This window comes from Coptis chinensis, chromosome 7, assembly GCF_015680905.1.
Source record: "Coptis chinensis isolate HL-2020 chromosome 7, ASM1568090v1, whole genome shotgun sequence".
Taxonomy (NCBI): Eukaryota; Viridiplantae; Streptophyta; class Magnoliopsida; order Ranunculales; family Ranunculaceae; genus Coptis; species Coptis chinensis.
In genome coordinates this window covers 81,359,608-81,384,503 of record NC_141462.1, presented here as the reverse complement: position 1 = coordinate 81,384,503, position 24,896 = coordinate 81,359,608, and the positions used below count along the sequence as shown (strand labels likewise).

General features: G+C 36.7%; 1 protein-coding gene across 1 annotated transcript; it reads left to right on the top strand.

Moving 5' to 3' along the window:
* Positions 1-24,491: 24,491 nt before the first annotated feature.
* Positions 24,492-24,896, top strand: LOC147489277 (putative F-box protein At3g16210). The gene has a single exon (XM_086574605.1). It carries the CDS (start codon positions 24,492-24,494, stop codon positions 24,894-24,896), a length of 405 nt encoding a protein of 134 aa, XP_086430731.1.

Here is a 24,896-nt window from a genome sequence, read left to right as displayed (position 1 = left end):
CAACGATAACGTGTGAATATTCTAGCAGCCAGGTCACCTCAGAGAATTGAGGGAGGTTGTTCGTGCTAGCACGTTCCTTAATTAGGCAACCTCAATTATTTTCAAGTTTCCTAGGCACTGATGGAATAGGATGATGATTTATGATGGTGCATTATGCGGGGTGTTATTAAGATGATTAAGATGAAATTTTTAATTACTATGATTTTTTTATTTTTTTATTATTTATTTATTTATTTTATTATTTTATTTTATTTTATTTTATTTTTTAGTTTACGTAATTAATGTATTATGGAGACGTGATTACGAAATATGCAATTAAAAACGATAGATGCCAAAATAGAAACTAATTAACATATACTAGCTTATGCAGAAAGTCTACACATGCAAATCTATATTACTTATACTGTGCAACTATATGTGAGTTATATGTGAGCTAGGGGAATGTCGAGAACGAACTCATACAAATGAATACCGCGTACGTTAATTGATGTAACATACACATACAAAAATATTCTAAGCAGGTGGTTTGAAACTACCCATACATCCAAATATATTTGAATCATATTAATCGTGTTAACGTGAAGATGTAATGACGAACCACATTTATATGCAAAGAGTTCTTATGCCAACACACAAACATGCAAGGTAAAATAGGTTATAATAACAACCAAATAATATCCTCGACAAAGTTTGAGGAGTTTAAGAATTTGAAACTTGGCGTCCTGCGATTCCTCGTACAACGATCGAACTAACTCCTGAGCTTGTGAACTTACTGGAAAAACAGGACCAGAGAGTCCAAAAGAGTACTGAAAAGGAAAATGGCCTGTACCTGAAAACTGGAGTGTTGATACTCCAGGTTAGTCTCGCGTGCTACTAATTTAGTCTCGTCTGAGACTCTTTTGTCAGTTCAGTACTTCAAGTTCCTACGGGATACTTAAACTGTGCTAATGAAAATAAACAAGACTTGGTTCACAGATATTTGTTAGTAGAAAAAGTTAGGGCAAACAGTTACGTAACACGTTAGTATCGTAAAAGAAATGGAAATTAAAAAAAATGAAGAGGTAGGGGAGGGGGTTTTACGTGATGTGTTCCAGTTATTACGTTAAGTCCAGAGTCCTTCGGCGTGCAGTGGCGCCATTTGGTAAACACGCTTAATTGTATGTTATTTGTTTTCAGTTACTTATGTTTCTTAAGTCCGAGGTCCACAGTCCGAAGTCCGAAGTCCAAAGACCAAAGTCCAAAGTCCATAGTCCAAAATCCATATAGTCGAAACTGATCACGTGGGTTTGGTAGGATAGGTCGAGTAAGGGATCGTCCAAACCTTAGGACTCGGAAAAGGTTCACAACTGGTATTACAACTTTTGGTGAGTAGGATTTTAGGTTTTTTAGTTGGTTTTAATTAAATTAACGATAATGCAAATAATGTAAATTACTATGGTGATTTATATGTAGGTAAACAAAGATAGAGAAACAGGGAGAGAGTTAGTCATACTCATGCAAGAAACATTTTTTCAACAGTTTATATTACCACATCACTACATCTCTAATTCGTCTCGTGTTTGGAGACGACGTCGCGTATTGATCCCTAGCGCATGCCCACATCTTTGAGCCGCATCGCACTAGCATAAGGAGTTGAACGAATATTTCATCTCTAGAATATCATTTCAGCTCCTGGCTCGATTCCACATCAGCTGGACAAATTGGAGAGTTGTCTAACACCATAGAGTCACGCGCGAGACATTTTGGGTCACGCACGAGACTGTTCTGGAGCATCAGCACTCCAAATTTGTACAGTCTCAGTCATTTTGGGACCGGATGTCTAATCTATGCCTAATTCCTAAGTAGTGATTCTAGAATATTAAAGAGTCAATCCGGATTCTCACACGAGCAGCATAACCCTCCCCGAGGGGGATTAGCTCATGGTCATTGAAGGAATAATAAAACTTGTTGTATACATTAAGTAAATAAATGCAGGACAAGAATTAAACTAGAAAAGAAATGATCAATTAAAGGTAAAATGACTTACGATTTTAAGCTGCTTGGAATGAAAATGACAGTTTAAGTCTTTGGAATGAAACTATGACGTTAAAGTAAAACTAATGTATAGCTAAAGCATAGAATCTTTGAAGGAAGAATATCAAAGGCTACCCCCATATATATAGGCTGATGTCTCGTGAAGGATTTAATTGGCTTTTGTTTGTTTGCTAATTGAACGCGTTCAAAACTTTGAGAATCAAAGTTTTGTTTTTTACCCGCTTTTAAATTTTAGCTTTTGTCTTTTTGCTTATTAAGGTTTTGTTTTTTTAGCCAATTTCAATTCAAACCACCTGGTTTGAATTGGTATGTGTCTTCTATATTGCGAGGTGGCACCAAATTAAAACCATCACTTGCCACCTTCCTATGCTGACTCGTCATGCCTTTTGGGCCCGCAGAGTGGGTCCACTTAGTATGTCCAGTGGCGGCGCCGATTTTGGCGTTTTTACAACTTTCTGTCTTTGCGTAGAGTTTGTCATCCTAGTCGCTCTGGCGGTTAAAGCCAACGCGTCGGCACCCGTTTTATCGGATGTGAGCTTCGAAGTTTGTTGCTTCTTTATATGTGGACCCGTTCTGCACTGGTTTTGTTCTTTTGGAAACTTTGGCTCTAGTCAGGCTTTGTTGGGCTTTACTGGGGTTGAGTGGGAAACTTCAAATATTCCAGTATTCCCATACTTCGATGCATGTTTTATCATTATATTCATTTTAAATGCGGAAACCTGCAAAAGTACGAAAATATAATTATTACATGATTATTAAACACATAATCGACTAAAATGCTATGTCTCTCGGGGTTTAATATTATAGTTTTGGATGCTCATCAGTGCGCCCTGCGCCCAAGTGTCTGGAACTTGAAATTTACCAAGACGCACCCCGCGCCCTACCCAGGCATATGTTAAGCGCACCCCACGCCCTGACCCCCGTGGGCATGAAAAATTCCAATTTTTTGTGGGTTGTTCCAGGATCGTTGCAGCTGTTCTAGAGAGTAGTTTTGTGATGACTTCTCCTATAGTGATACCGGAGTAGTCTTTCGAACACTTGTTGGGGAGCGAGACTTATGGACATTGGTTTCGCGAAAGGATCATGCAGTTCGGATGGAGGCATCTTCTAGTAAGTGAAGACGACTCGTATTCACCTAAGCTTACTGAATTTTTTTACAATAATGTTAAGTTCTATTGTAACCAGGATGGAGAACAAGAATTCTCCGTCACGGTTGATGACACACCACTAGAATTCAATAAGTATGTGGTAGCATTAGTTTTGGGAATACCAATACCTAATCCTATTCACACGTGGGGATATATAACCGATAATGCATACCTCTATGACTATACATATTTCCATGAGTATTATGGGGGAGGGGTGTTTCGTATAATGGACCAAGGGCGTTATAACATAGCCCTTGGTAGCTTGTCCCTCAATGTAGGCACCACCATGTTATTCATCCTGATGAATATTTTAGGGGATTGGCAGTTTACCTCGGCAAATAGTACCGCTGGTGACGTTTTCCTTGCTTTAGCTGAGGGACGTCGCTGATATGGCATTCCCTGAGTATTAGTGGCTAGTCTTAAGAGAGCCCAAAGCATGCGGCATAAGTATCTTCTTATGCCTATTTTGGTTTGCCGCATCATGCTCAGTTGTCTACCTGAATTATGTACCCAATTCACGGATTGGAAAAGGGTTGAAGTCATGAGACCCACTAATTGGGTGGTTCGCTCATTTCGAGTAATGACTTGGTCGGGATGGCAAGTGCAACCTCATTTGGTTGCTCCTTACACCCCATCAGACATAGTAGCACTCGACAAGTTAGCACAAGTTGATGACACACGGTGGCGCGAGCTTGGCAAGTTATCATGGCATGGCAGGATGCGAAGGAACCTCCTCTCTTTGGAGAGGGAAATGAGGACGAGGATTAAACGGGAGTTAAGGTTAGTTTTAATTTCAGTTAGTGTCTAGTTATGTCCCAAGCAATTTGATTCTTGTTAACCCCATAATGGGTGGAACTCTTATAGAGTTGCGTCAGTTTTTATTTTATATATTAGTATGTTTAACCTTGTTTTATAGATGTTCCAGAATTTTACGCATTTCCATGGTATTTCTCTACCCTTTTTATTTAAATACTTTGAGGACAAAGCATGCTTCTTGTTTGGGCGGGGGGGCATAGAAACACGTGTAATTAAAGCATCTGTTAGGATATAGATATGTATAATATGCACTTGTTTTCTAGTTAAAAATTCAAAAAATTTAAAAATATTAATAAAAAGTTTATGATGTACACTTAGGAATATTGGTATTGTTTTCTTTCTCTATGCCTTGATAATCTAGAAATCTCACGTAGCTTTTGCATTAAAATAGTTTTTAGAAACTTAGGTTAATATGTAGGTAATAAGCCTTGCATCTATCTATAAATATGTTATATGAGTATCTATGATTGTTGACAGTAAGTTTCTGAAATCTAGGCTAGAGTACTTATTCTACAAATCCTGTGAGAATATAGCCTAAAGCCTTATATGAGTGAACATTTGAGAAATGACACAAGGGAGAAGTAAAATCCGGATAGAGAAATCACACGTCCACTTGCTTGATCACTATACCATATCCTAAGCGAGAATTTAGGCCCTCTTTGGATCGATATAGCCAGAAATTCAAACCTATGAATTATTTTCCGCTAGTCGCCCCTTTAAGCCTTTCTTTAGCCTTTCATAAACCATAAATCCTTTACCATGTTACAAAACAAACAAAAAAAAAAAAAAAAACTTACCCATTCTTTGAATGAGAGTGAGAATAAGAGACGAAGAATAGAAAAGAGAAAGACCTTTGAAATCAAGAATTTATTAGTCGCTTCAAATAAGAAAAGAAAGTTTCCATCAAAATAAAAAAAAATAAAAGAAAATAAAGAGTTAGAACTCCAAAAATAGAATCAAAGGAGTCAAAAGCCAAAGAAAAAGAAAAATATGGCTAAGGATGGAAACAAAGTGTAGAAGCAAAAGTAAAGAACAAGGTTTTCACTAGTTACTTAATAGTCTTAAATACAGAAATATACAATGTACTTAGGTCCTATTAACACTTGTATCAACATATATTTTTTTTTTCACAAATGTATCAATGTACTATGCCCGATTTCACAAAAATAGCAATCCGTTAGTTAAGTGATGATGTTTCATTGTTTTTTCAATTTTGTTTTATTTGTATTTTCCACTTGGCATGCCACATCAGCATTTCCACCTCAACGTTTTTTTTCCATTTCATATTACTTCTTTTATTATTTTTATTATATATATTTTAAAATTTAAATTTTTTTATATTTTTTATTTATAGTTAAATGACTTAAAAATAAATTAATAATTTTTTTGAATTAATAAAAAAATAAAAAAATAAAAAATTATATAATAATAAAATAATTATATAAAAAAATAAAGAAATATATAAATAATATATTATTTTATTTATTATATATATTTGAAAATTATAAAAAAAACTATAAGTAATAAAAAAATATTATAATATAATATATATATATAAATATAAATATATTATTTATATATTTCTTTTATTTTTTATATTATAATATTTTTTTTTTTATAATTTATAGTTTTTTTTTATAATTTTCAAATATATATAATAATTAAAATAATATATTATTTTTATTTATTTATTTATATAATTATTTTATTATTATATTATTATTAATTTATTCTTTTTTATATTTTTATTAATTCAAAAAAAATTTATTAATTTATTTTTAAGTCATTTAACTATAAATAAAAAATATATATAATATAAAAAAAGAAATAAAAAAATTTAAAATTTAAAATATATATAATAAAAATAATAAAAGAAGTAATATGAAATGGAAAAAAAAACGCTGAGGTGGAAATGCTGATGTGGCATGCCAAGTTGAAAATACAAATAAAACGAAATTGAAAAAACAATGACATATCATCATTTAACTGACGGATCCTAACGGATTGCTATTTTTGTGAAATCGGGTATAGTACATTGATACGTTTGTGAAAAAAAATTCTATGTTGATACAAGTGTTAATAGGACCTAAGCATCGTTATTATATTTCAGATTTAAACCTTACTTAATATGAAGACTCTATTATTTCAGATTTATCATTTTTGAATATCCATTTTCTTCCTTCGATCTTAAACCATCTCCTAATCCCCACAACACCTAATAAAGACCTCTAGCTCAATTAGGAATAAGCTAGTGTGATAGTAAGTGGCAGATGTGTTTGATCGACTCCGGAAACCTTTGTGTGTCATTGAGATTGTAAGGTAAAGTGTGCCCACTTAACGACACCGGAGTAAATAAAACTTGAGGAAAAAATCGAGTGGTTTTGTTTTGACATTTATGTGAGGACCTACTTAAGGACGCTATTCGAAGTTTTCATAAATGAACATGCTAGGCATTTCATAGTATTACTCATTGTATATATATTTATTCATAGATGATTGATTATTATGCATATATTAGTTTATTTTTTTTGACTTGGTTATTCTTATTCATTTGCTAGTGAGATGTATAGATAGTTGAGAGCATTAATAAGGAAACAATAGTTTTATTTCTTAGTCGTTGTAAAGTATAGATAAAGTTTGTGAGTACCTTCAATCGGAAAACTCTCCGCGAGGCTATAACTCGTCCACTAGGGAAATCCTAGTGGTTTAAGGCCTTGTTGCATATGGTCAATGCAATCGCACTCGGCGAAACGAAATTAGTTAGAACTCTATTTTTGGTCACTTATGCTAATTTCTCATATTTGCTTAAGGATAAACAAAATGCTGTTTGGGGTGGTTTGATAAGAGCCCAAAACTGTAGTTTTAACTCCTTAACAATAATACTTTTAGACAAATTATGCGAGTAATAAATAAGAGTTAATGCTGATTACGTGCTTTTATGTATTACAGGCATTGAAGTCAATTATGTACAAAAATGTGCCACTTTGGCGAGATAAAGGAGTAAAGGTTGGTTGCTAAGAAGTTCTGTGATTAAAGACCAAGATTCAAGGAGAAAAAGCCTTTGTAAAGCCCGGTCAAAAGCTGAAAAGTCAAAGTCAACGCAGGCAGAAACAACACACAAAAGTCAGCAGAATTTCTGAAGACCGTATCTTTGGACTCAGGCCTCGGAATTGGGCCTACCTTATGTCAAAGCGACCGGCTCGGAAAGAGATTTTCAATGGTCCAAACTTTGACCCAATCAGAGGAGTAAAAGTAGATGAAAAATCTATTTAAGTCAAAGCCAGCTGAAAAGGACTCTGTGGACTAAAGAAATTGGGCTTTGGGCTCGATTTTCTGGCCCAAAACATGGCTCCTCAGCCTATGCACGAAAATGTGAATCTGGTCTCCTTCATTTCCACACACAAGACTTAACTCTTAAGCATCAATTAGGTTAGGTAGCAAGTAGACATTAGAGATAGGATTCTAGATCTAGTTTTAAGTTTTGATTTTCATTAATTAGTTTTCATACTTTGTTTTAATCTAGGTTATTGAATCATTGTTATTCCTTGTTAGAGTAATAAAATAATTAGTTTCATACCTTGTTTTAATTTAGTATTTTGAATCAATTGTTATTTATTCATTAGATCAAAAAAGTAATTTAGTTCTTGATAATACAGTTTCATTTCATTAATCATTGTAATTTCGATTCCTAAATTTAGTTATTATCATTGTTAGTTTCAATCGATTCTTGCATAATTAGATTTCCATTTGAATTGAAATAAGTAAATTTGTAATATTTTATTGATGTCTTATTTAATTTCATTGGGAAATGATAGCATAATGATTCTAGGCTAAACCTCCATTAGAGGGGGTTGAAGAAGCCTTGATGAAGCTTGATCTTTGTTTACTTAGAAATCGTCATGATAATCTATTCAATTCTAGAAAGTAATTAGTTCACCATAAGAATGGGTTTGGTTGTTTCACATGCTAGTTATTAATTGGTAGAGATTACCATGTATAATTAGGGATTAGAAATACCATTTTGATATGCGAAAGCATTGAAATTTGGATCACGACAAATCTTTGTTAGTTGATTAAGTCGAGTTAAGATGGAATCAATCCCCCCTAATTCCTTATCATATAGTCAATTTAGAAATTCCGTAGTTTGAATTAGTATATCTTGTTATTTGAATTCACATCGTAGTATAATTACACACCATTACTCTCATTAACTTTGGATAGACTGATAATCATAGAAAACTTTGGATGCTAAAGAACTAGAAGTGGAACGAATCTTGTACTCCATTCTATTTCAATAGATTCGAGAGTAGAAATCTTTGATAACATAAATTTGTCTTCGTAAAGTTTTAGTTTTACTTGCATAATGAATATTCATCATTTATTCGTGAGTAAACTAGCATTTTTACGTTTATCACAAAGTAATTAACTTTATTAACAATTGGACCCACTAAAGTCAAAATCCCTAACTTTTTAATTCATAAATCGCAAAATATTTCATCAATTGCACATGAAAAGATAAATCCCCAATTTTTGGTAAAACAGTTGCAAAAGGAAAAAGCCCTAATTTTTAATTCGATAATGCATATGAAACAACACGTACTCTAATTATTAAACTAAACCCTAACTAAAATAAACTTTACCTGTAGCAAAAGCTCCAAAGACCACGATTCTACGACCATGCTCCAACCTCCACCAAGCTCTAACAACTTTAATTAAGTGACAGAGATGGGAGAATGAGATGAAATGAGAGAGGTGAAATGAGAGTAAGAATGAGTGAATCTGTAGAGAGATGAATCTATGAGAGAGAGAAAAGAGGGGGAATATGAGATGAATAAATTTTCCCACTTTTTTTAGTAGAGCTCTTATCCTTTACAGCAGCCGTTGGATTGGGGAACTACGATTTGAACACATGTCGATGAAATTTCAAATTCGATTTTGAGGTTTTTGGTGTGGGCATGTTCGAGGGGTACTTTGGCCATTATGGAAATGCACGACGCTAGACACACAATGATGGACAGCCAGACCTGGTCAATGACGATTAATGCGGACAACTGAAGGTAGGGGGGACCTAAAGCTAATAAATGATAAAAGTTGGACCCAACGCAAAAAGCCCTATTTTTAGGAGGACCTAAAGCTAAATCACCCCATTTTATACTTGGCCACTTAGTGATAACATAAAAAGATAAAGTTTACCTACGAAATGAATGATGAAACTCAAAATGTAAGTAAACTAAAACTTATTTTTACTTATTGCTATCAAGTTTTCTACTCTCAATTCTATCGAAATAGAGTGGAGTAACAAATTCGTTCCACTCCTAGTTCTTTAGCATGGAATGATTTCATACTTAACTAATCGGTCTTATGTCTAGTGAGAGATTTACGAGGGGAATTCTATACTACGTGGTGGATTCAATTGACAAGTTACGAATAACGGAATGCTACGGAATACTGAAATATGAATCTAGATAAAGGATTAGAGGGGAAATGAATCCAGCTCGAATCCAACTTAATCTCCTAGCATAGACTGTTGTAATCCAATTCTTACATTCTTACGGTAATCCAATTCCCTACGGCATCTCTATAACTAGGTAAGAATCCACCCATTCTCGCTCTAATCCCTAATTAGCATGGCAATCTGTGTGTTTGTTAAATTATAACTCATGGAAAGGAAAGGAAATAAAATGGGTCGTCCACCCAATGGAATGGAATGGAATGGAAAACAAATAATTTTAAATGGTATGTGTTTGGTAAACCTGGGAAAAGTAAAAACTAGGAAAGGAATAATCATGTTTGTTTGCAAAAAGCTATGGAAAGGAATAATTGTATTGTTGAGTGGACACTATAGTTTCAATCTATTTCCTTTTTTCATTTCAAAAAAATTTCGGCTTCATCAACCCTTTCCATTTGTTTCCATATGGAAAAGTTTTAGCAAAGCGCTTTATTCATCAAACCATTATTTCTCATTGAATTATAACTAAACATCATACCAAAAATTATAACTAAACATCATACCAAAATTTAACTTGGCTAATTTAATAACTTTCAATCTAATTTAACAACTCAGGAATAATACTCAACAAGAATTAAAATTAGATCTATAAATTGAAATGACAAAAATCGAAATTGACAAACTAGCTATTTTATTTATCAAACTAATGAAGAACAATGATTCTAAAGATTAATCTAAAAACAAGAATTGAAATGAACTAAACTTAATTTTATTTAATGAAAACTAGATCTAGAATTATCTATAGTTTTAGGTCTAACTAGCTACCATTAACAAAGAGCTAAGCTTTTGTTTTTATATGCTCAGATCCAAAAATCGTGCATGGGCTTGGAGCCATGTTTTGGGCCAGAGAATCAGGCCCAAAACCCAATTCTTTCAGTCCAAAAAGGCCTCCGCAGCTGCAGTTGGGTTCGATAGACTTTTCGTTCACTTTTGCTCCTCTGATTGGGCCAAGGCTTGGACCATTCGAAAGCTCTTTTCGAGCCGGTCGTTTTGACATAAGGTAGACCCAATTCCAAGGTCTGAGTCCAAAGATACGACCTTCGGAAGTTCTGCTGACTTTGTGTGCTATTTCTGCCCGCGTTGACTTTGACTTTTCAGCTTTGACCGGGCTTTAGAAAGGATTTGTCTTCTTGAATCTTGGCCTTTAATTACAGAACTCCTTAGCAACCAACCATTGCTCCTTTATCTCATCAAAGTGGCACATTTCTGCACATAATTGACTTTGAAGCCTGAAACGCATAAAAACACGTAATCAGTATTAACTCTTAATTATTACTCACATAATTGGTCTAAAAGTATGACTGTTACAGGGTTAAAACAAAAGTTTTGGGCTCTTATCAAACCACCCCCAAACAGCATTTTGCTTGTCCTCAAGCAAATATGAGAAATTAGAATAAGTGACCAAAACTGGAGTTCTAACTACTTTTTCACTGAGTCGCATTGCATTGACCATATGCAACAAGGCCTTAAACCACTAGGAATTCCCTAGTGGACGAGTTATAGCCTTGTGAGATTTTTTCATGAAGGTACTCACAAACTTCATCTATACTAAATGAAAGAAATAAAACTATTGTTTCCTCATTAATGTCTCAACTATCTATACATCTCACTAGCAAATGAATAAGAATAACCAAGTCAAAAAAATAAACTAATATATGCATAATAATCAATCATCTATGATACAAATATATATACTATGAGTAATACTATGAAATGCCTAGCAGGTTCATTTATGAAAACTCGGAATAGCGTCCTTAAGTAGGTCCTCACATAAATGTCAAGACAAAAACCACTATGATTTTTCCACTCAAGTTTATTTTGCTCCAATTGTGCAACAAGGCACACTTTTTACCTTACAATCTCAATGACAAACAAGGAAGCCGGAGTCGATCAAACACATCTGCCACTTACTATCACACTAACTTATTCCTAATTGAGCTAGAGGTCTTTATTAGGTGTTGCAGGGATTAGGAGATGGTTTAAGAAGGAAGGAAATGGATATTCAAAAGGACAAGTCTGAGATAATAGAGTCTTCATATTATGTAACTTAGAGAAAACCTTATTATTTTCTTTTGCTTCTATACTTTGTTTCCATCCTTAACCATATTTTTCTTTTTCTTTTCTTTGGCTTTTGACTCCCTTTTATTCTATTTTTGGAGTTTTTATTTATTTCTATTTTTTTCTTTTCCTTGGATGGAACTTCTTTTCTTTTTATGAACCAACTAACTAATTTTTGTTTACACAGTTTTTCTATTCTCCTTTCTTCACTCATTCTATTCTCAGACTTATTCTAGATTGGGTAAGTTGAATTTTTTTTATTTTGTTTTGTTTTTGTAACAGGGTAAAGGAATTGTGGTTTATGGAAGGCTAAAGAAAGGCCTCGTGAGGGGCTTAATTAGCGGAAAAATAATTCATAGGTTTGAATTTCGGCTATATCGATCCAACGAGGGCCTAAATTCTCGCTTAGGATATGACATAGTGATCAAGCAAGTGGACGTGTGATTTCTCTATCCGATTTTACTTCTCCCTTGTGTCATTTCTCAAATGTTTCGCTTCCGATAAGGCTTTTTAGGCTATATTCTCACAGATTTGTAGAATAAGTACTCTAGCCTAGATTTCAAAACTTACTGCTAACAATCATAGATACTCATGTAATATATTTATAGATAGATGCAAAGATTATTACCTACATATTAACCTAAGTTTCTAAAAATTATTCTGATGAAAAAGCTACGTGAGACTTCTAGATTGTTAAGAGCATAGAGAAAGAAAACAATACCAATATTCCTAAGTGTATAGAATAAACTTATTTATTTATATTTTTGAAAATTTTAACTTGAAAACAAATGCATATTATACATATCTATATCCTAATAGATGCCTTAATTACACGTGTTTCTATGCCCCCAAACAAGAAGCATGCTTTGTCCTCAAAGCATTTAAATAAAGAGGGTAGAAAAATACCATGGAAACGCATGAAATTCTAAAACATCTACAAAACAAGGTTAGAACATACTAATATAGGAATTAAAAAAAGCGACGAAACTCTATAAGAGTTCCACCCATTATGGGGTTAATGTAATTAAATTGCTTGGGACATAAGCAGACATTAACAAAACTAAAACTTACCTTATCTCCCGCTTAAGCATCCTCCTCCTCATCAAAGAGATGAGGTTTCTTCGCATCCTGCCAGGCCATTATAACTTGCCAAGCTTGCCGCCATTTATCATCTACTAATGCTAACCTGTTAAGTGTTATTATGTCTGATGGGATGTACGGGGAGACCAAATGAGGCTGCACTTGCCATCCCGGCCAAGTTATAATTCGCAATGAGCGAACCACCCAATTGGTGGGTCTCATGACTTCAACCCTTTTCCAATCTGGGAATTGGGCACATAATACAGGTAAACAACTACGCATGATGCGGCTTACCAAAACAGGCATAAGAGGATACTTTCGCCTCATGCTTTGGGCTCTCTTAAGACTAGCGACTAAAACTCGGGGAATGTCATATCGGCGATGTCCCTAAGCTAAAGCGAGGAAAATTTCACAAGCAAGATCGCTTTTGCGTATGAACTGCCATTCCCCAAAATATTCATCGATGAATAACATGGTGGTGCCTACGCTTAGGGATAAGGCTACCAAGGGCAATGCTATATCGCCCCCGGTCCATTACTCGAAATACCCTCCCCATAATACTCATGGAAATATGTATAATCATAAAGGTATGCATTATCGGTCATATATCCCCATGTGTGAACATGATCAGGTATTGGTAATCCTGAAACTAAAGCTACCACATTTTTATTGAATTTTAGTGTCGTGTCATCGACTACGACTTAGAAATTCTTGTTCTCCATCCCGACACAATAGAAACGTGGTCGTAGAAATAAGCGAAGAAGTCGTTTTGAATATGAATCGCCATCACTTACCCGATAGATGGCGCCATCCTAATCGCGGGGATCCTGCTTTGAACCAATGTCCATAGGTCTCGGTTCCTAACACGCCTTCGAAGACTGCTCATGACTATAGGAGATGTCATCTCAACTACTCTTTGACAAACTCCCAAAAATCCTCGAACAACCCCTCGAAAATTGGAAATTTTCGTGGTTTACGAAGGTCGGCAGTGCGCTCCACTTTTGGCGAGGTGCTCGGGTGTTTTGGATTTCCGTGTTTGGGCCGAAGTCGCTTAACTTGGGCGCAGGTGCCCTCGAGCAAAATTTCGACAAGGTATAGGCGCAAAAGCGCCGTAAGTCTCGGGCGAAGTTTAAGAGGAAAAAGAAGGAAAATCTTGGAGTGAAATGAGAGAGATGATGGTGGGGTGTAGTTTGGGTTGTGAGTGTAGAATGAAGGAAGTTCAAATAGGTTTTGAGCTTCCAAAACGAATCGGCAAGTTGCCAAATTGTTTAAGGCAATTTCCGGAAATAGAAAATTTCCAAACCCGAAAACGGAAACAAACCATATTTTTGATTTTATAACAACCCTAGTATCTTTTATACTGGATTTAGAATAGTAACTTCTAAACTCTCCTAGATTTCATGCTACCACCACGCATAATCATAGATATGCCGATATCGGCCAAATTCTCAACCTTTACTCCAAGACAACTTTACAGAAGATGATCATGTAACGAATTATGCTCGGTATAAATATTACCACCCCCAAACAATTCGAAGGTGGGATTAATGATAAAAACACGCACAATTCGAAAATAACCAATTATATTAAATAAAAATTTAAATCCAAACAACATAAAACAAACACATTAATATTTAAATTTAACAACTGAATTAAAATCCAACTAATAAAACAATAAAAACAATGAAATAATAGCGAACACAAACTGATGGTGAACACCTAGCCATGTGATGAAGATGGACCCTGAGATGGAGATTGGTCCTGGGATGAAGAATGGCTTGAGCCATCTGTCCTTCGGCGACGATGCTCATGCCTCTCAGACTCGGCTGAAACAGAATCCTCCACGGGTGGCATGCGTCGTAGCATCTCTATTCGGAACAAGCGCTGTGCTTCCATCTCAGTCCTGAGTACTGCATACTGGGCTTGGTGATGCTGGTGGGTAGTATCCATGTTAGACAAGATATCTTCCTGACCCCTTTCGAGCATTTCAACTCTCGTTTGAAAGTTCATTTGTTTATTTCGAACTATAATCTGTCTATCTCGGATATCTTCACAAATACCATAAACGCAACGCAAGCCAGTTTGCAACACTTGCATGCGCTCTAAATTAGAATTACAACTATCTAATGCATTTTCATCCAGACATGTCATATCTTCCATTTCATCCGCCAACTCAACTACATTTCCTTTAGACAACGCCAAGTCTCTTGGATGCAATCCAGATAAATACTTGCATTAGAATGCAATTTGATCTTAATAGGAGCGATATTGCGGACAAACTCTAAATGAGAGCATGATCTTAGTGATCAATACGGAAGAGGCGTAATGCTCTTTTCCCACTCCTCTAATCACCTTAAAATTAAAATCGAGGATGCAGAAATTATACTTATTCATTTGCAAAATCCGAGAACGTCAGCATTGCGCGGCCGATGTCGCCGACTTTTTTTTTTTCCGAGGGCGTTCCTACCAATCCATCGAGCTACAGCCTGGCCGATTGGTTCTCGTGGTTGCCCGGGCGGACGAATGAGAACTCATATTGTATTCACCCTCCACGACAAGATCTTTCATCAAAGCAGAACTCCAAAGATACTAAGATTCTTGAATGGTCGTTGCTTTTCAGTTGCTTTCGTAACAGCCTTAACAAATTTTAACAACCGCCTCGCACTTCCCTCCTCGCTCCTCGCTATCTTAATGAAAATCCTATCCCCTCCATTCTCGCTTTTATAAAACTGTTCTACCAAATCAAAGTGGTAGAACTCCTCGCCGAAAGTACCGTGAGTCCATTCCAATTTCTCCTAATCATCTCCTCAAGATCGTCAAAATGGCGCCAAAGCGGTCGGCAAAGAAACGCGGTTCCGCAAAAAAATCCGATGTCTTAAAATAACCATGGGAAATATTGAAACAATCTACGGGTTTGTATAATGGAGTGTGGGGATGCGATTTTAGACAACTTTACTAAAAAGAACCGATGGTGGTGGTGGCGTCGTGCAAATGGTCGCCAAAAAATTTCTAGATTTTTGGTGGTTTCGAGTTTTAAAATTGTTGGGGTTGGTGGTGGTAATGGTTTGGAGAAGCTTTCAGATTGATTTAAATGCTTGGTGTGGGTGTAGTTAGGTTTTTTTTTTTTTTTTTTTTTTTTTTTTTATTTTTTTGTTTAAGTTTTGTTTTAAACTTTGGTAACCGGCGGGATTGGAAAAGGAAACAACCTATGCATTTTTGGGAAGGAAGGAGACACACAGACGTGCGTGCGGTTTGGGCCCAAGCCCAATTCGAATTCGAACTTTTCGATATTTCGCGCAATTTCAAATTCAATTTGCCGCTTCGTTACTGGCCCGATTTTGGCGAATGAGTTATGGAAATGATCAGTAGAGAATTTCCAATCTAATGATCCGTAAAACACTCAATTTCAACCATGGGTGATGTATAAGAAGGTGGAAAATGCCTCAAAGTGCATGAGTGACGTAAGTTATGCGAACGAAGGGAATCTACGTTATAGATAACGTCAACCCGAATGAACTACGACTAACGGGCCTAAGCAACACAATGGAAAGTTCGAGCAATCCGGATGGAAAGATCGACTGCCCACCCCCAAACAAATTTTTAAACACAAAATTTGTTTTAAACGTCGTTGTTTAAAAGTCAAATTTAAAGTTGTTGGATTCCCAAGACTTGTTTTGCTATTTTTATGATTTTAGAATTTTTATTTTTTTTTTATTTATTTTTTTTTTATTAGTTTATTATAAGAAAAACAAAAAACAAAAAATACATAATTCAGCCCATAGAGGAACATGACTCAAAAACTGAGAAAACATGCAAAATTGGAAGACGTGAATTATGTGAAACGTGGACTTAGGATCCGGTACTTACAGCCACACACTCCATAGGGAGGGCCTGGTTACCTGAATGGTGCACTTACCACTGTATGGAAGTGAAAGGAAGTACACCAAATGACAAAGGTCAGTCCTCATAGACAGGGTCCTATAAAAGGACTTCCTCTACATCAAGGGACAGAAGTTCGTGAAAATGTTTTAACCATTGACCATTAACTTGAAAGGTACTGTTGTCCTTGGGATTTACCAAGGTGATTGCCCCGCGGGTGACTTCAAGAACTTAAAAGGACTAGACCAACGGGTTTTAGTTTCCCGAGAAAATATGTAGACGGAGTTGTAAAGCAAGACCTTTTTGACCGACCACAAACTCTTTGTGCAAGATTTGCTTATCATGAACACGCTTCATGTTAGCTTTATAATCTTTCGCGAGATCGTAAGAATCGCCACGGATTTCCTCAAGCTCATTCAATTGCAACTTGCGCTTGACACCCGCCTCATCAATATTGAAGTTAAGGTTTTTATAGCCCACATAGCACGGTGCTCTAATTCAACCCGCAAAAATGACAAGGTTTTCCAAATACAAGTCTAAAGGGGAGACATACCTATAGGAGTTTTGAAAGCAGTTCTATACGCCCGTATAAGGCATCCGATAGACGCCGACCGATCTTTCCTATCGATTTACAGTTGTTTCTAAAATCTTTTGATTTCCTATTAGAAACTTCTACTTGTCCGCTAGTTTGTGGATGATAAGGAGTTGCTACTTTGTGTGTAACTCCATACTTTTTTCACTAGGGATGCAACGACTCAAGGTAAAATGTGTTCCACCATCACTAATGATGGCTTTAGAAATGCCAAAACGACGTAAAAATATAATCCTTAATAAAAAATACCACTATCTTATGGTCATTGCTATGGCAAGCCATGGCCTCTATCCATTTAGACACGTAGTCCACGGCAACTAGAATATAAATGAAACCGTGGGAAATAGGAAGGGACCCATGAAATCAATGCCCCAAACGTCAAAAATTTCTAATATCAAGATTGGATTTAATGGCATCATATTACGCCAGGATTCGCCCAAGTTGTTGGCAAATCGAATACACGCCTTGCAATGCACTTGGGCATCCTTAAAAAGGGTAGGCCAATAAAATCCACATTGAAGAACTTTAGCAGCTGTTTTCATTCCACTAAAATGGCCACCACACTTTTGTCATGGCAAAACAATAGAACTTCATTATATTCCCACTAGGGAATGAAACGATTTAATAATCTGATCCGCACAATACTTAAAAAGGTAGGGCTCATCCCAAAGAAGTATAACTTAACCCGGCCAAGAACTTCTTACGCTCATTTCTTGACCAATTATAAGGCATAACATCAGCCGCTAAATAATTTACAATGTCAAGATACCATGGTGCTGAAAAAATAGCATACGATGCTCATCGTGAAAAGAGTCCCAGTATGGACTCGTAATCACTATTATCGCCGCTTGTAAGTCTAGATAAGTGGTCGGCAACTACGCTTTAGACCCTCTTTGTCCTTTTTATTTCTAATGTGAACTCTTGCAGGAGAAGAATCCATCGGATTAATCTCGCTTAGCATCCTTCTTTGCAAGAAGGTACCTAAGGTCGCATGGTCCGTAAACTAAAGTTTTAGAACCAACCAAATAAGGATGAAACTTATCTAAAGCATAAATGACAGCTAATAATTCTTTTTCAATAGTTGTATAATTCCGCTGAGCATCGCTTAAGGTTTTACTAGCATAATAAATAACAGATGGACTTATTATCTAGTTTCGGCCCCAAGACAAAGACTAACCGCATAATCACTAGCATCACACATGAGAGTTCAAAAGGTTTAGACCAATCGAGAGGTCAGATAATTGGTGCAGAGGTTAGGCGGCTTTTAAAGTTTCAAAAGCCTGCTTATAGTTAAAATTAAAATCAAAGATTGCATCCTTCAAAAAGTTAGTTAAAGGTCTAGCTATTTTCGAGAAATCTTTAATAAAACGCCTATAAAACCAAAGATGGCCTAGAAAGGCTCTAATATCACGGATAGTCCGGGTTTAGGTAAAGTCGCTATCTTATCTAGTTTGGCCTTATCTACTTTGATGCCATCACTAGATACAATGTGACCTAGTACTATGCCCTTTTTCACCATGAAATGACACTTTTCCCAGCTTTAAAAATGAGGCTCTTTCTTCACACCGTCAAAACCTTAGACAAGTTAGACAAGCAAATCGTGAAGGAGTCTCCATAGATAGAAAAATCATCCATGAAAACTTTAATAAAGCGCTTCTACCATGTCACTAAATATATGAGCATACAATCACCGAAGGTACCAGAGCATTACAAAGGCCAAAAGGCATTCATTTATAGGCATATGTTCCAAAGGGACATGTGAAGGTAGTCTTTTCTTGGTCATCAATATCAATAATAATTTGAAAATAGCCCGAGTAGCCATCCGTAAAACAATAAAAGCATAACCAGCCAGGGCGCTCGAGCATCCGATCTATAAAAGGTAAAGGAAAGTGATCCTTTCGTGTCATAGCATTTAAACGCCTCGGAATCAATACAGATTCTCCATTTCATAGGACCTTGTGGTGACAACATAGTCACCCTTTCCGCTACGCACCATGGTAACTCCCCGATTTCTTAGGAACTACATGAATGGGACTTACCCATTCGCTATCGGAGATTGGGTATATGATACCCCATCGAAAGTAATCGTAAGACTTCTTCCCTAACCACCTCTTTCATGGCAGGGTTCAAGCGACGCTTGAGGTTCATGAGAAGTCTTCGCTATCCCTCTAAATGGATACGATGAGTGCAAACATTAGGGTCAATTCCCTTAATGTCGGCTAGGGACCAACCAATCGCGAACCGATGTTCCCTAATCACTCTAATTAAACGCGTGTCTCTTCATCCTTAGATAACAGAAGAAGATATAATTACCGGATGACTACCATCCGGATCAAGTTGAATATATTTTAACTCGGGGAAGAGGTTTAAGCACCGGGGGGAAGGAAAGTCAATAGATGTTTCGTCGTGGTCCTCATCTTACGTAATGAATAATTGCTTAGGTAGCAAGTCTTCATACTCGCGATATGGAGCAACCGGGCGGTCTACAATTGGTGTGGACTAAAGGATGGTGTTGACTTCCTCTAAGTAGGAGTCATTTACAAAATCTGAAGTTCCAAAAAGAAAGGAATTTATACATATGGTTTTCGAAACGTGTTGTTAAAATAATCTTGAGCTAAGCTCTCAATCATGCTAACCTCCCCATCTATAGACGATTCTGGTAACTGTTTCATCATTTTAAAAACATTTACCTCAACAGAAAGATGGCCAAAAGATAAGGACATCTTACCATCGCGGCAATTTATAAGCGCATTGGCAGTCGCCAAGAAGGGGGCTTCTAAGATGATCGGCATACAGAGTCGTTAGCTTAATTCTCAGATCGAGGATAACAAAATCTGCAGGATAGTAGAAATCCTACGTTTTCCACTACACCCTTAGGATACTTTATAGACCTGTCCGCTAACTACAACGTCATTTTTGTAGGTTGCATTTCTTGTAGACCTATTTGTTTATACAAATAAAACGGGAGTAAGTTAACACTCGCCCCGTGTCTAATAAAGCGGTCGTCGTGTGGGATTCTCCTAAGGTCCATTTTACAAGAGGGATCTACCGGTGGTCCTTGTACTTAACAATTCCATTATTTTCTCGATAAAGTTGGGAACCGCTCAGCTTAGAAAGGCGCCTTTAGGTATGTTGGTTTTACGCCTAGTAGTGCACAACCCTTAAGAAACTTAGCGTGGTTAGGTAGCTTTTAATAGCTTCGAAAAAAAGGAAGGTTTATCGCTAGATTTTTGAAAATGTTCCTAATCTCCACAAAGTTTGTATCCCTTTGTTAGCATGGCTAATTTATGAGGGAACGGTGGTTTCGCTTATATTTAGCGTATGGCTCGACTTGATGTGTAACCTTGGCTTTCTATTGCTTAGGTTGTGGTTTAACTCGTACCTCTACAAAGGGTAGGCTCTTCGCTTCTATTTCGCATCTAGTTCGATATCCGGTGTAGGGAGTATCATGGGGTAACTATAGGCATAGTTACTTTGTTATCAACCACTCTTCCGCAAACGAGAGTGGTGATGACATTTAGGTCACCTACGATTGTAGTTTCCGCATACTAGTATTACCGCTTTACCTCAAAGGTCGTGTGTTTGCTGCTTTAGGGTTTGGTATCGCTTGTCCCGAAACACGCCTTTGGTTGGGCTTTCTCTTGGGCTAACCGTTGTATGCCCCGATTTATGGATTGTAAGATCCGTTGGTTTGATTGAGTCATTGTTTGGAAAAGTTGTTGGGAAACTTGTATAAAGGCGTCGATACGATCCGGTTGTGTAGGTGTAGTAGTCACAGGTGGTGCGACTGGAACTATCTCACGTTGATTATTTATGGCATGGGTGGGTTGTGATAGTTACTATTGTTAACCGAAACGATACCTCTATTGGTATTATAACTATTATAATTACCCTGACCTTGTGTTTGACCTTGTCGTGGTTGTGCTTGGTTGTTATAATTATTATAATTCCCCTGACCTTGTCCTTGCCTAGGTGGAGCTTGGTTATAATTGTTTGCTTGCCTAACATTTTGGTTATTAAACCCTGGAGGTGTAACTTGTTGATTGTTTCGCCAACTAAAGTTGGGATGTTGTCTCCATGGGGCATTAGGAATATGATAGCTATTAATGGAGAACATTATCTTGCTCTGATTGTTGTTGTTCATAGGCGAGAGGACAATAGGAGTCAGGGTGCTCAAGACTCAAACAGAAATTACATGGGTTGGAGTTTACATTCATGACGGGGATAGGCTTTTGTTGAACAGAAATAGCCTCAACCTTTTTAGTTAGAGATTCGATTAAATTTTTAAGTTCTGGATCGGGTTTCATCTCAAACATACCGGGCGCCTTAAACTGGCTGAATAAGAACTAGCAGAGGGGGATATCATCACTACCCCCCAATTATTATTGCGTTTAGTTTAATCTTCTAAAAATTTGTAAGCCTCCGAGGCTCCTTTTACTTAGAAACTACCCCCATTCATTATGTCAAGGACTTCTTTATGGTGATGTAGAAGTCCTTTGAAAAAGGCACGAACTAACGGTGTCTTTTGCTAGGTTATGGTGTGGACACTCTATAAGCAGATCGGGTGAAATAATTCCAAGCCTCGAGAAAATGATTCATGAGGATTCTCGGCCGAAAAAATGAATCTTGGAAAGCATCTCATCCGCCTTTAGCGGTGGGTAAAATGTTCCATAAACAAATGAACGAAGTTTAGCCCCACGAGTCCACAAAGTTAGGCGCCAAGGCGCTAACCAAGATCTTTATCCTTATCGGCTAAGGTGAAGGGAAATACCCTCGGTTTAATTTGTTCCGCACCAACCGTAGGATGATGGAATGTTGTAAGGACTTGTTCAATCCCACGCATGTAAGCCGATAAGGTTTTTCATGGTCAAACCATGAAAACAGGTAACAAATTAAATATGTTTGGGGATTCAAAAATCCCCACTAGGTCCGCTAGAACGATGCAAGATTTAGGGCTATCGCCAAGGCTTTGTAAAAGTCGGAGAGGAGTCTCTTTTCTTCAGCCATTATGTCAGGTGTGGTGGGTGGGATAGTAGCTAGAGGTGTAGTGATTGGTATACTCGATAGACTTGTTTGTTGACGCTGACGGTTAATTACGCTTGTTGTTTTTCTCCCACGGCATCTTTAATCTCATGCAAGTCTAAGGTCTAAACACGACAACACTCCAAACAATCCTATACTAGTATAAACCTCTAACAAGAGATGCGAGGTGTAGAAGAAAGGAATACCTGATTAAGCGCTCTTGCTTCGCTTTGAATAGCGCCTTGTTTACGCGTGTTCAGTGTATATAACAAGTTAGAACACCGAAAAACTTGAAAAATCGGGTTCGAATCAAACCCGTGGAAATCCGCAAAATTCAGCTCGGTAGCTGGTCGCGCGCCACTTTGGGCGTGGCCCTCCGTGTAAGTTCAAGTTCTGGTGTTTGGCGCGTCGGTTTTAGCGGGTCGCGCTTCCTTTGGGCGCTTTCAGTGCACTCCGTAATTTTTTTTCGAGGAAGTTTAATGCTGAAAAAGACAACCACAGTTAGAATCGAACAAGGGTGGGTGGGTTTAATGGGACTTAAAAATGACTAATTATAGTAAGAAAACAATGCTAAAGGTAACTAAGATAGCAGCGGCGCCATTTGACTACATAAAAAGATAAAGTTTACCTACAAAATGAACGATGAAACTCAAAACGTAAGTAAACTAAAACTTATTTTTACTTATTGCTATCAAGTTTTCTACTCTCAATTCTATCGAAATAGAGTGGAGTAACAAATTCGTTCCACTCCTAGTTCTTTAGCATGGAATGATTTCGTACTTAACTAATCGGTCTTATGTCTAGTGAGAGATTTACGAGGGGAATTCTATACTACGTGGTGGATTCAATTGACAAGTTACTTAATAACGTAATGCTACGGAATACCGAAATGTGAATCTAGATAAAGGATTAGAGGGAAGTGAATCCACCTCGAATCCAACTTAATCACCTAGCATAGATCGTCGTAAATCAAATTCTTACGTTCTTCGGTAAGAATTGCTCGTTCTAATCCCTAATTAGCATGGCATCTCTGCCAATTATAACTAGCATGTGAGGTTGTCCACCCATTCTCATGGCGAAACACGACCTTCTAGAATGGAATAGACTCTACAACGACTCTACACTATACAATTAAGTTTTCATCAAGGCTTCATCAACCCCTCTAATGGACGTTTTAGCCTTGATTCATCAAACCATTATTTCTCATTGAATTATAACTAAACATCATACCAAAATTCTAACTTGGCTAATTTAACTAACAATACTTCAATCTAATTTAACAACTCAGGAATGATACTCAACAAGAATTAAAATTAGATCTATAAATTGAAATGACAAAAATCGAAATTGACAAACTAGCTATTTTATTTATCAAACTAATGAAGAACAATGATTCTAAAGATTAATCTAAAAACAAGAATTGAAATGAACTAAACTTAATTTTATTTAATGAAAACTAGATCTAGAATTATCTATAGTTTTAGGTCTAACTAGCTACCATTAACAAAGAGCTAAGCTTTTGTTTTATATGCTCAGATCCAAAATCGTGCATGGGCTTGGAGCCATGTTTTGGGCCGAGAATCGTGCCCAAAACCCAATTCTTTCAAATTAAAAGGCCTCTGCAGCTGCAGTTGGCTTCGACAGACTTTTCGTCCTTTTTTGCTCTTCTGATTGGGCCAAGGCTTGGACCATTGGAAAGCTCTTTCCGAGCCAGTCGTTTTGACATAAGGTAGACCCAATTCCAAGGTCCGAGTCCAAAGATACGCCTTCTAAGTTTTACGACTTTGTGTCTTTGTTTTCTGTCGCGTTGACTTTGACTTTTCAGCTTTGACCGGGCTTTAGAAAGGCTTTGTCTTCTTCAATCTTGACCTTTAATCACAGAACTCCTTAGCAACCAACCATTGCTCCTTTATCTCATCAAAGTGGCACATTTCTGCACATAATTGACTTTGAAGCCTGAAACGCATAAAAACACATAATCAGTATTAACTCTTAATTATTACTCACATAATTGGTCTAAAAGTATGACTGTTATAGGGTTAAAACTACATTTTTGGGCTCTTATCACTTAGCCTAGAGGAGAGTAGAGAAAGAGATGCCAAGAATGACAACGAGTCTGCCTGATGAGCTCATAGTGGACATTCTCTCATGACTTCTTGCAAAATCCCTTATAAAATTCAGGTGCGTGTGTAAACCGTGGTCTAAATTAACTTATGATTCTTGTTTTACAAAGTTACACCTAGCTCGCACCATTAAAAGAAATGATGTTAGTCTCTTATCTACTACGGTCAACTATTCTTCCAGAATGGTTAAAACACACATTTACTATGTGGATGGAGATTTATTTGATAAAATGTTCAAAATCAAAGACCCATTTGGTGAAGCCTATGGTTATAGTCCTATTGTGATAGGTTCTTGTAATGGAATTGTTTATATAGTTAATGGGAGGCATGTATGTTTGTTGAATCCATACACGAGAGAATACAAGATTGTGACTTTTGAAAATGACTTTAATTTCTACTGTGACGTCGTTTGTGGATTTGGTTATGCTCCCACTTATGAAGACTACAAGTTGGTGCGCGTGGATGACGATGATGGTGATTATACTTCAGTAGTTAGTGTTTATTCGGTGAATGATGCTTCATGCACACTGACAATTTCAATCATTCCCTTTCGAGTTTATAGTAGAAAAAAAGCTGGGATTTTTCTAAATGGTGCTCTTCACTGGATAGTGATTGTGATTGCCAAGAACACCTAA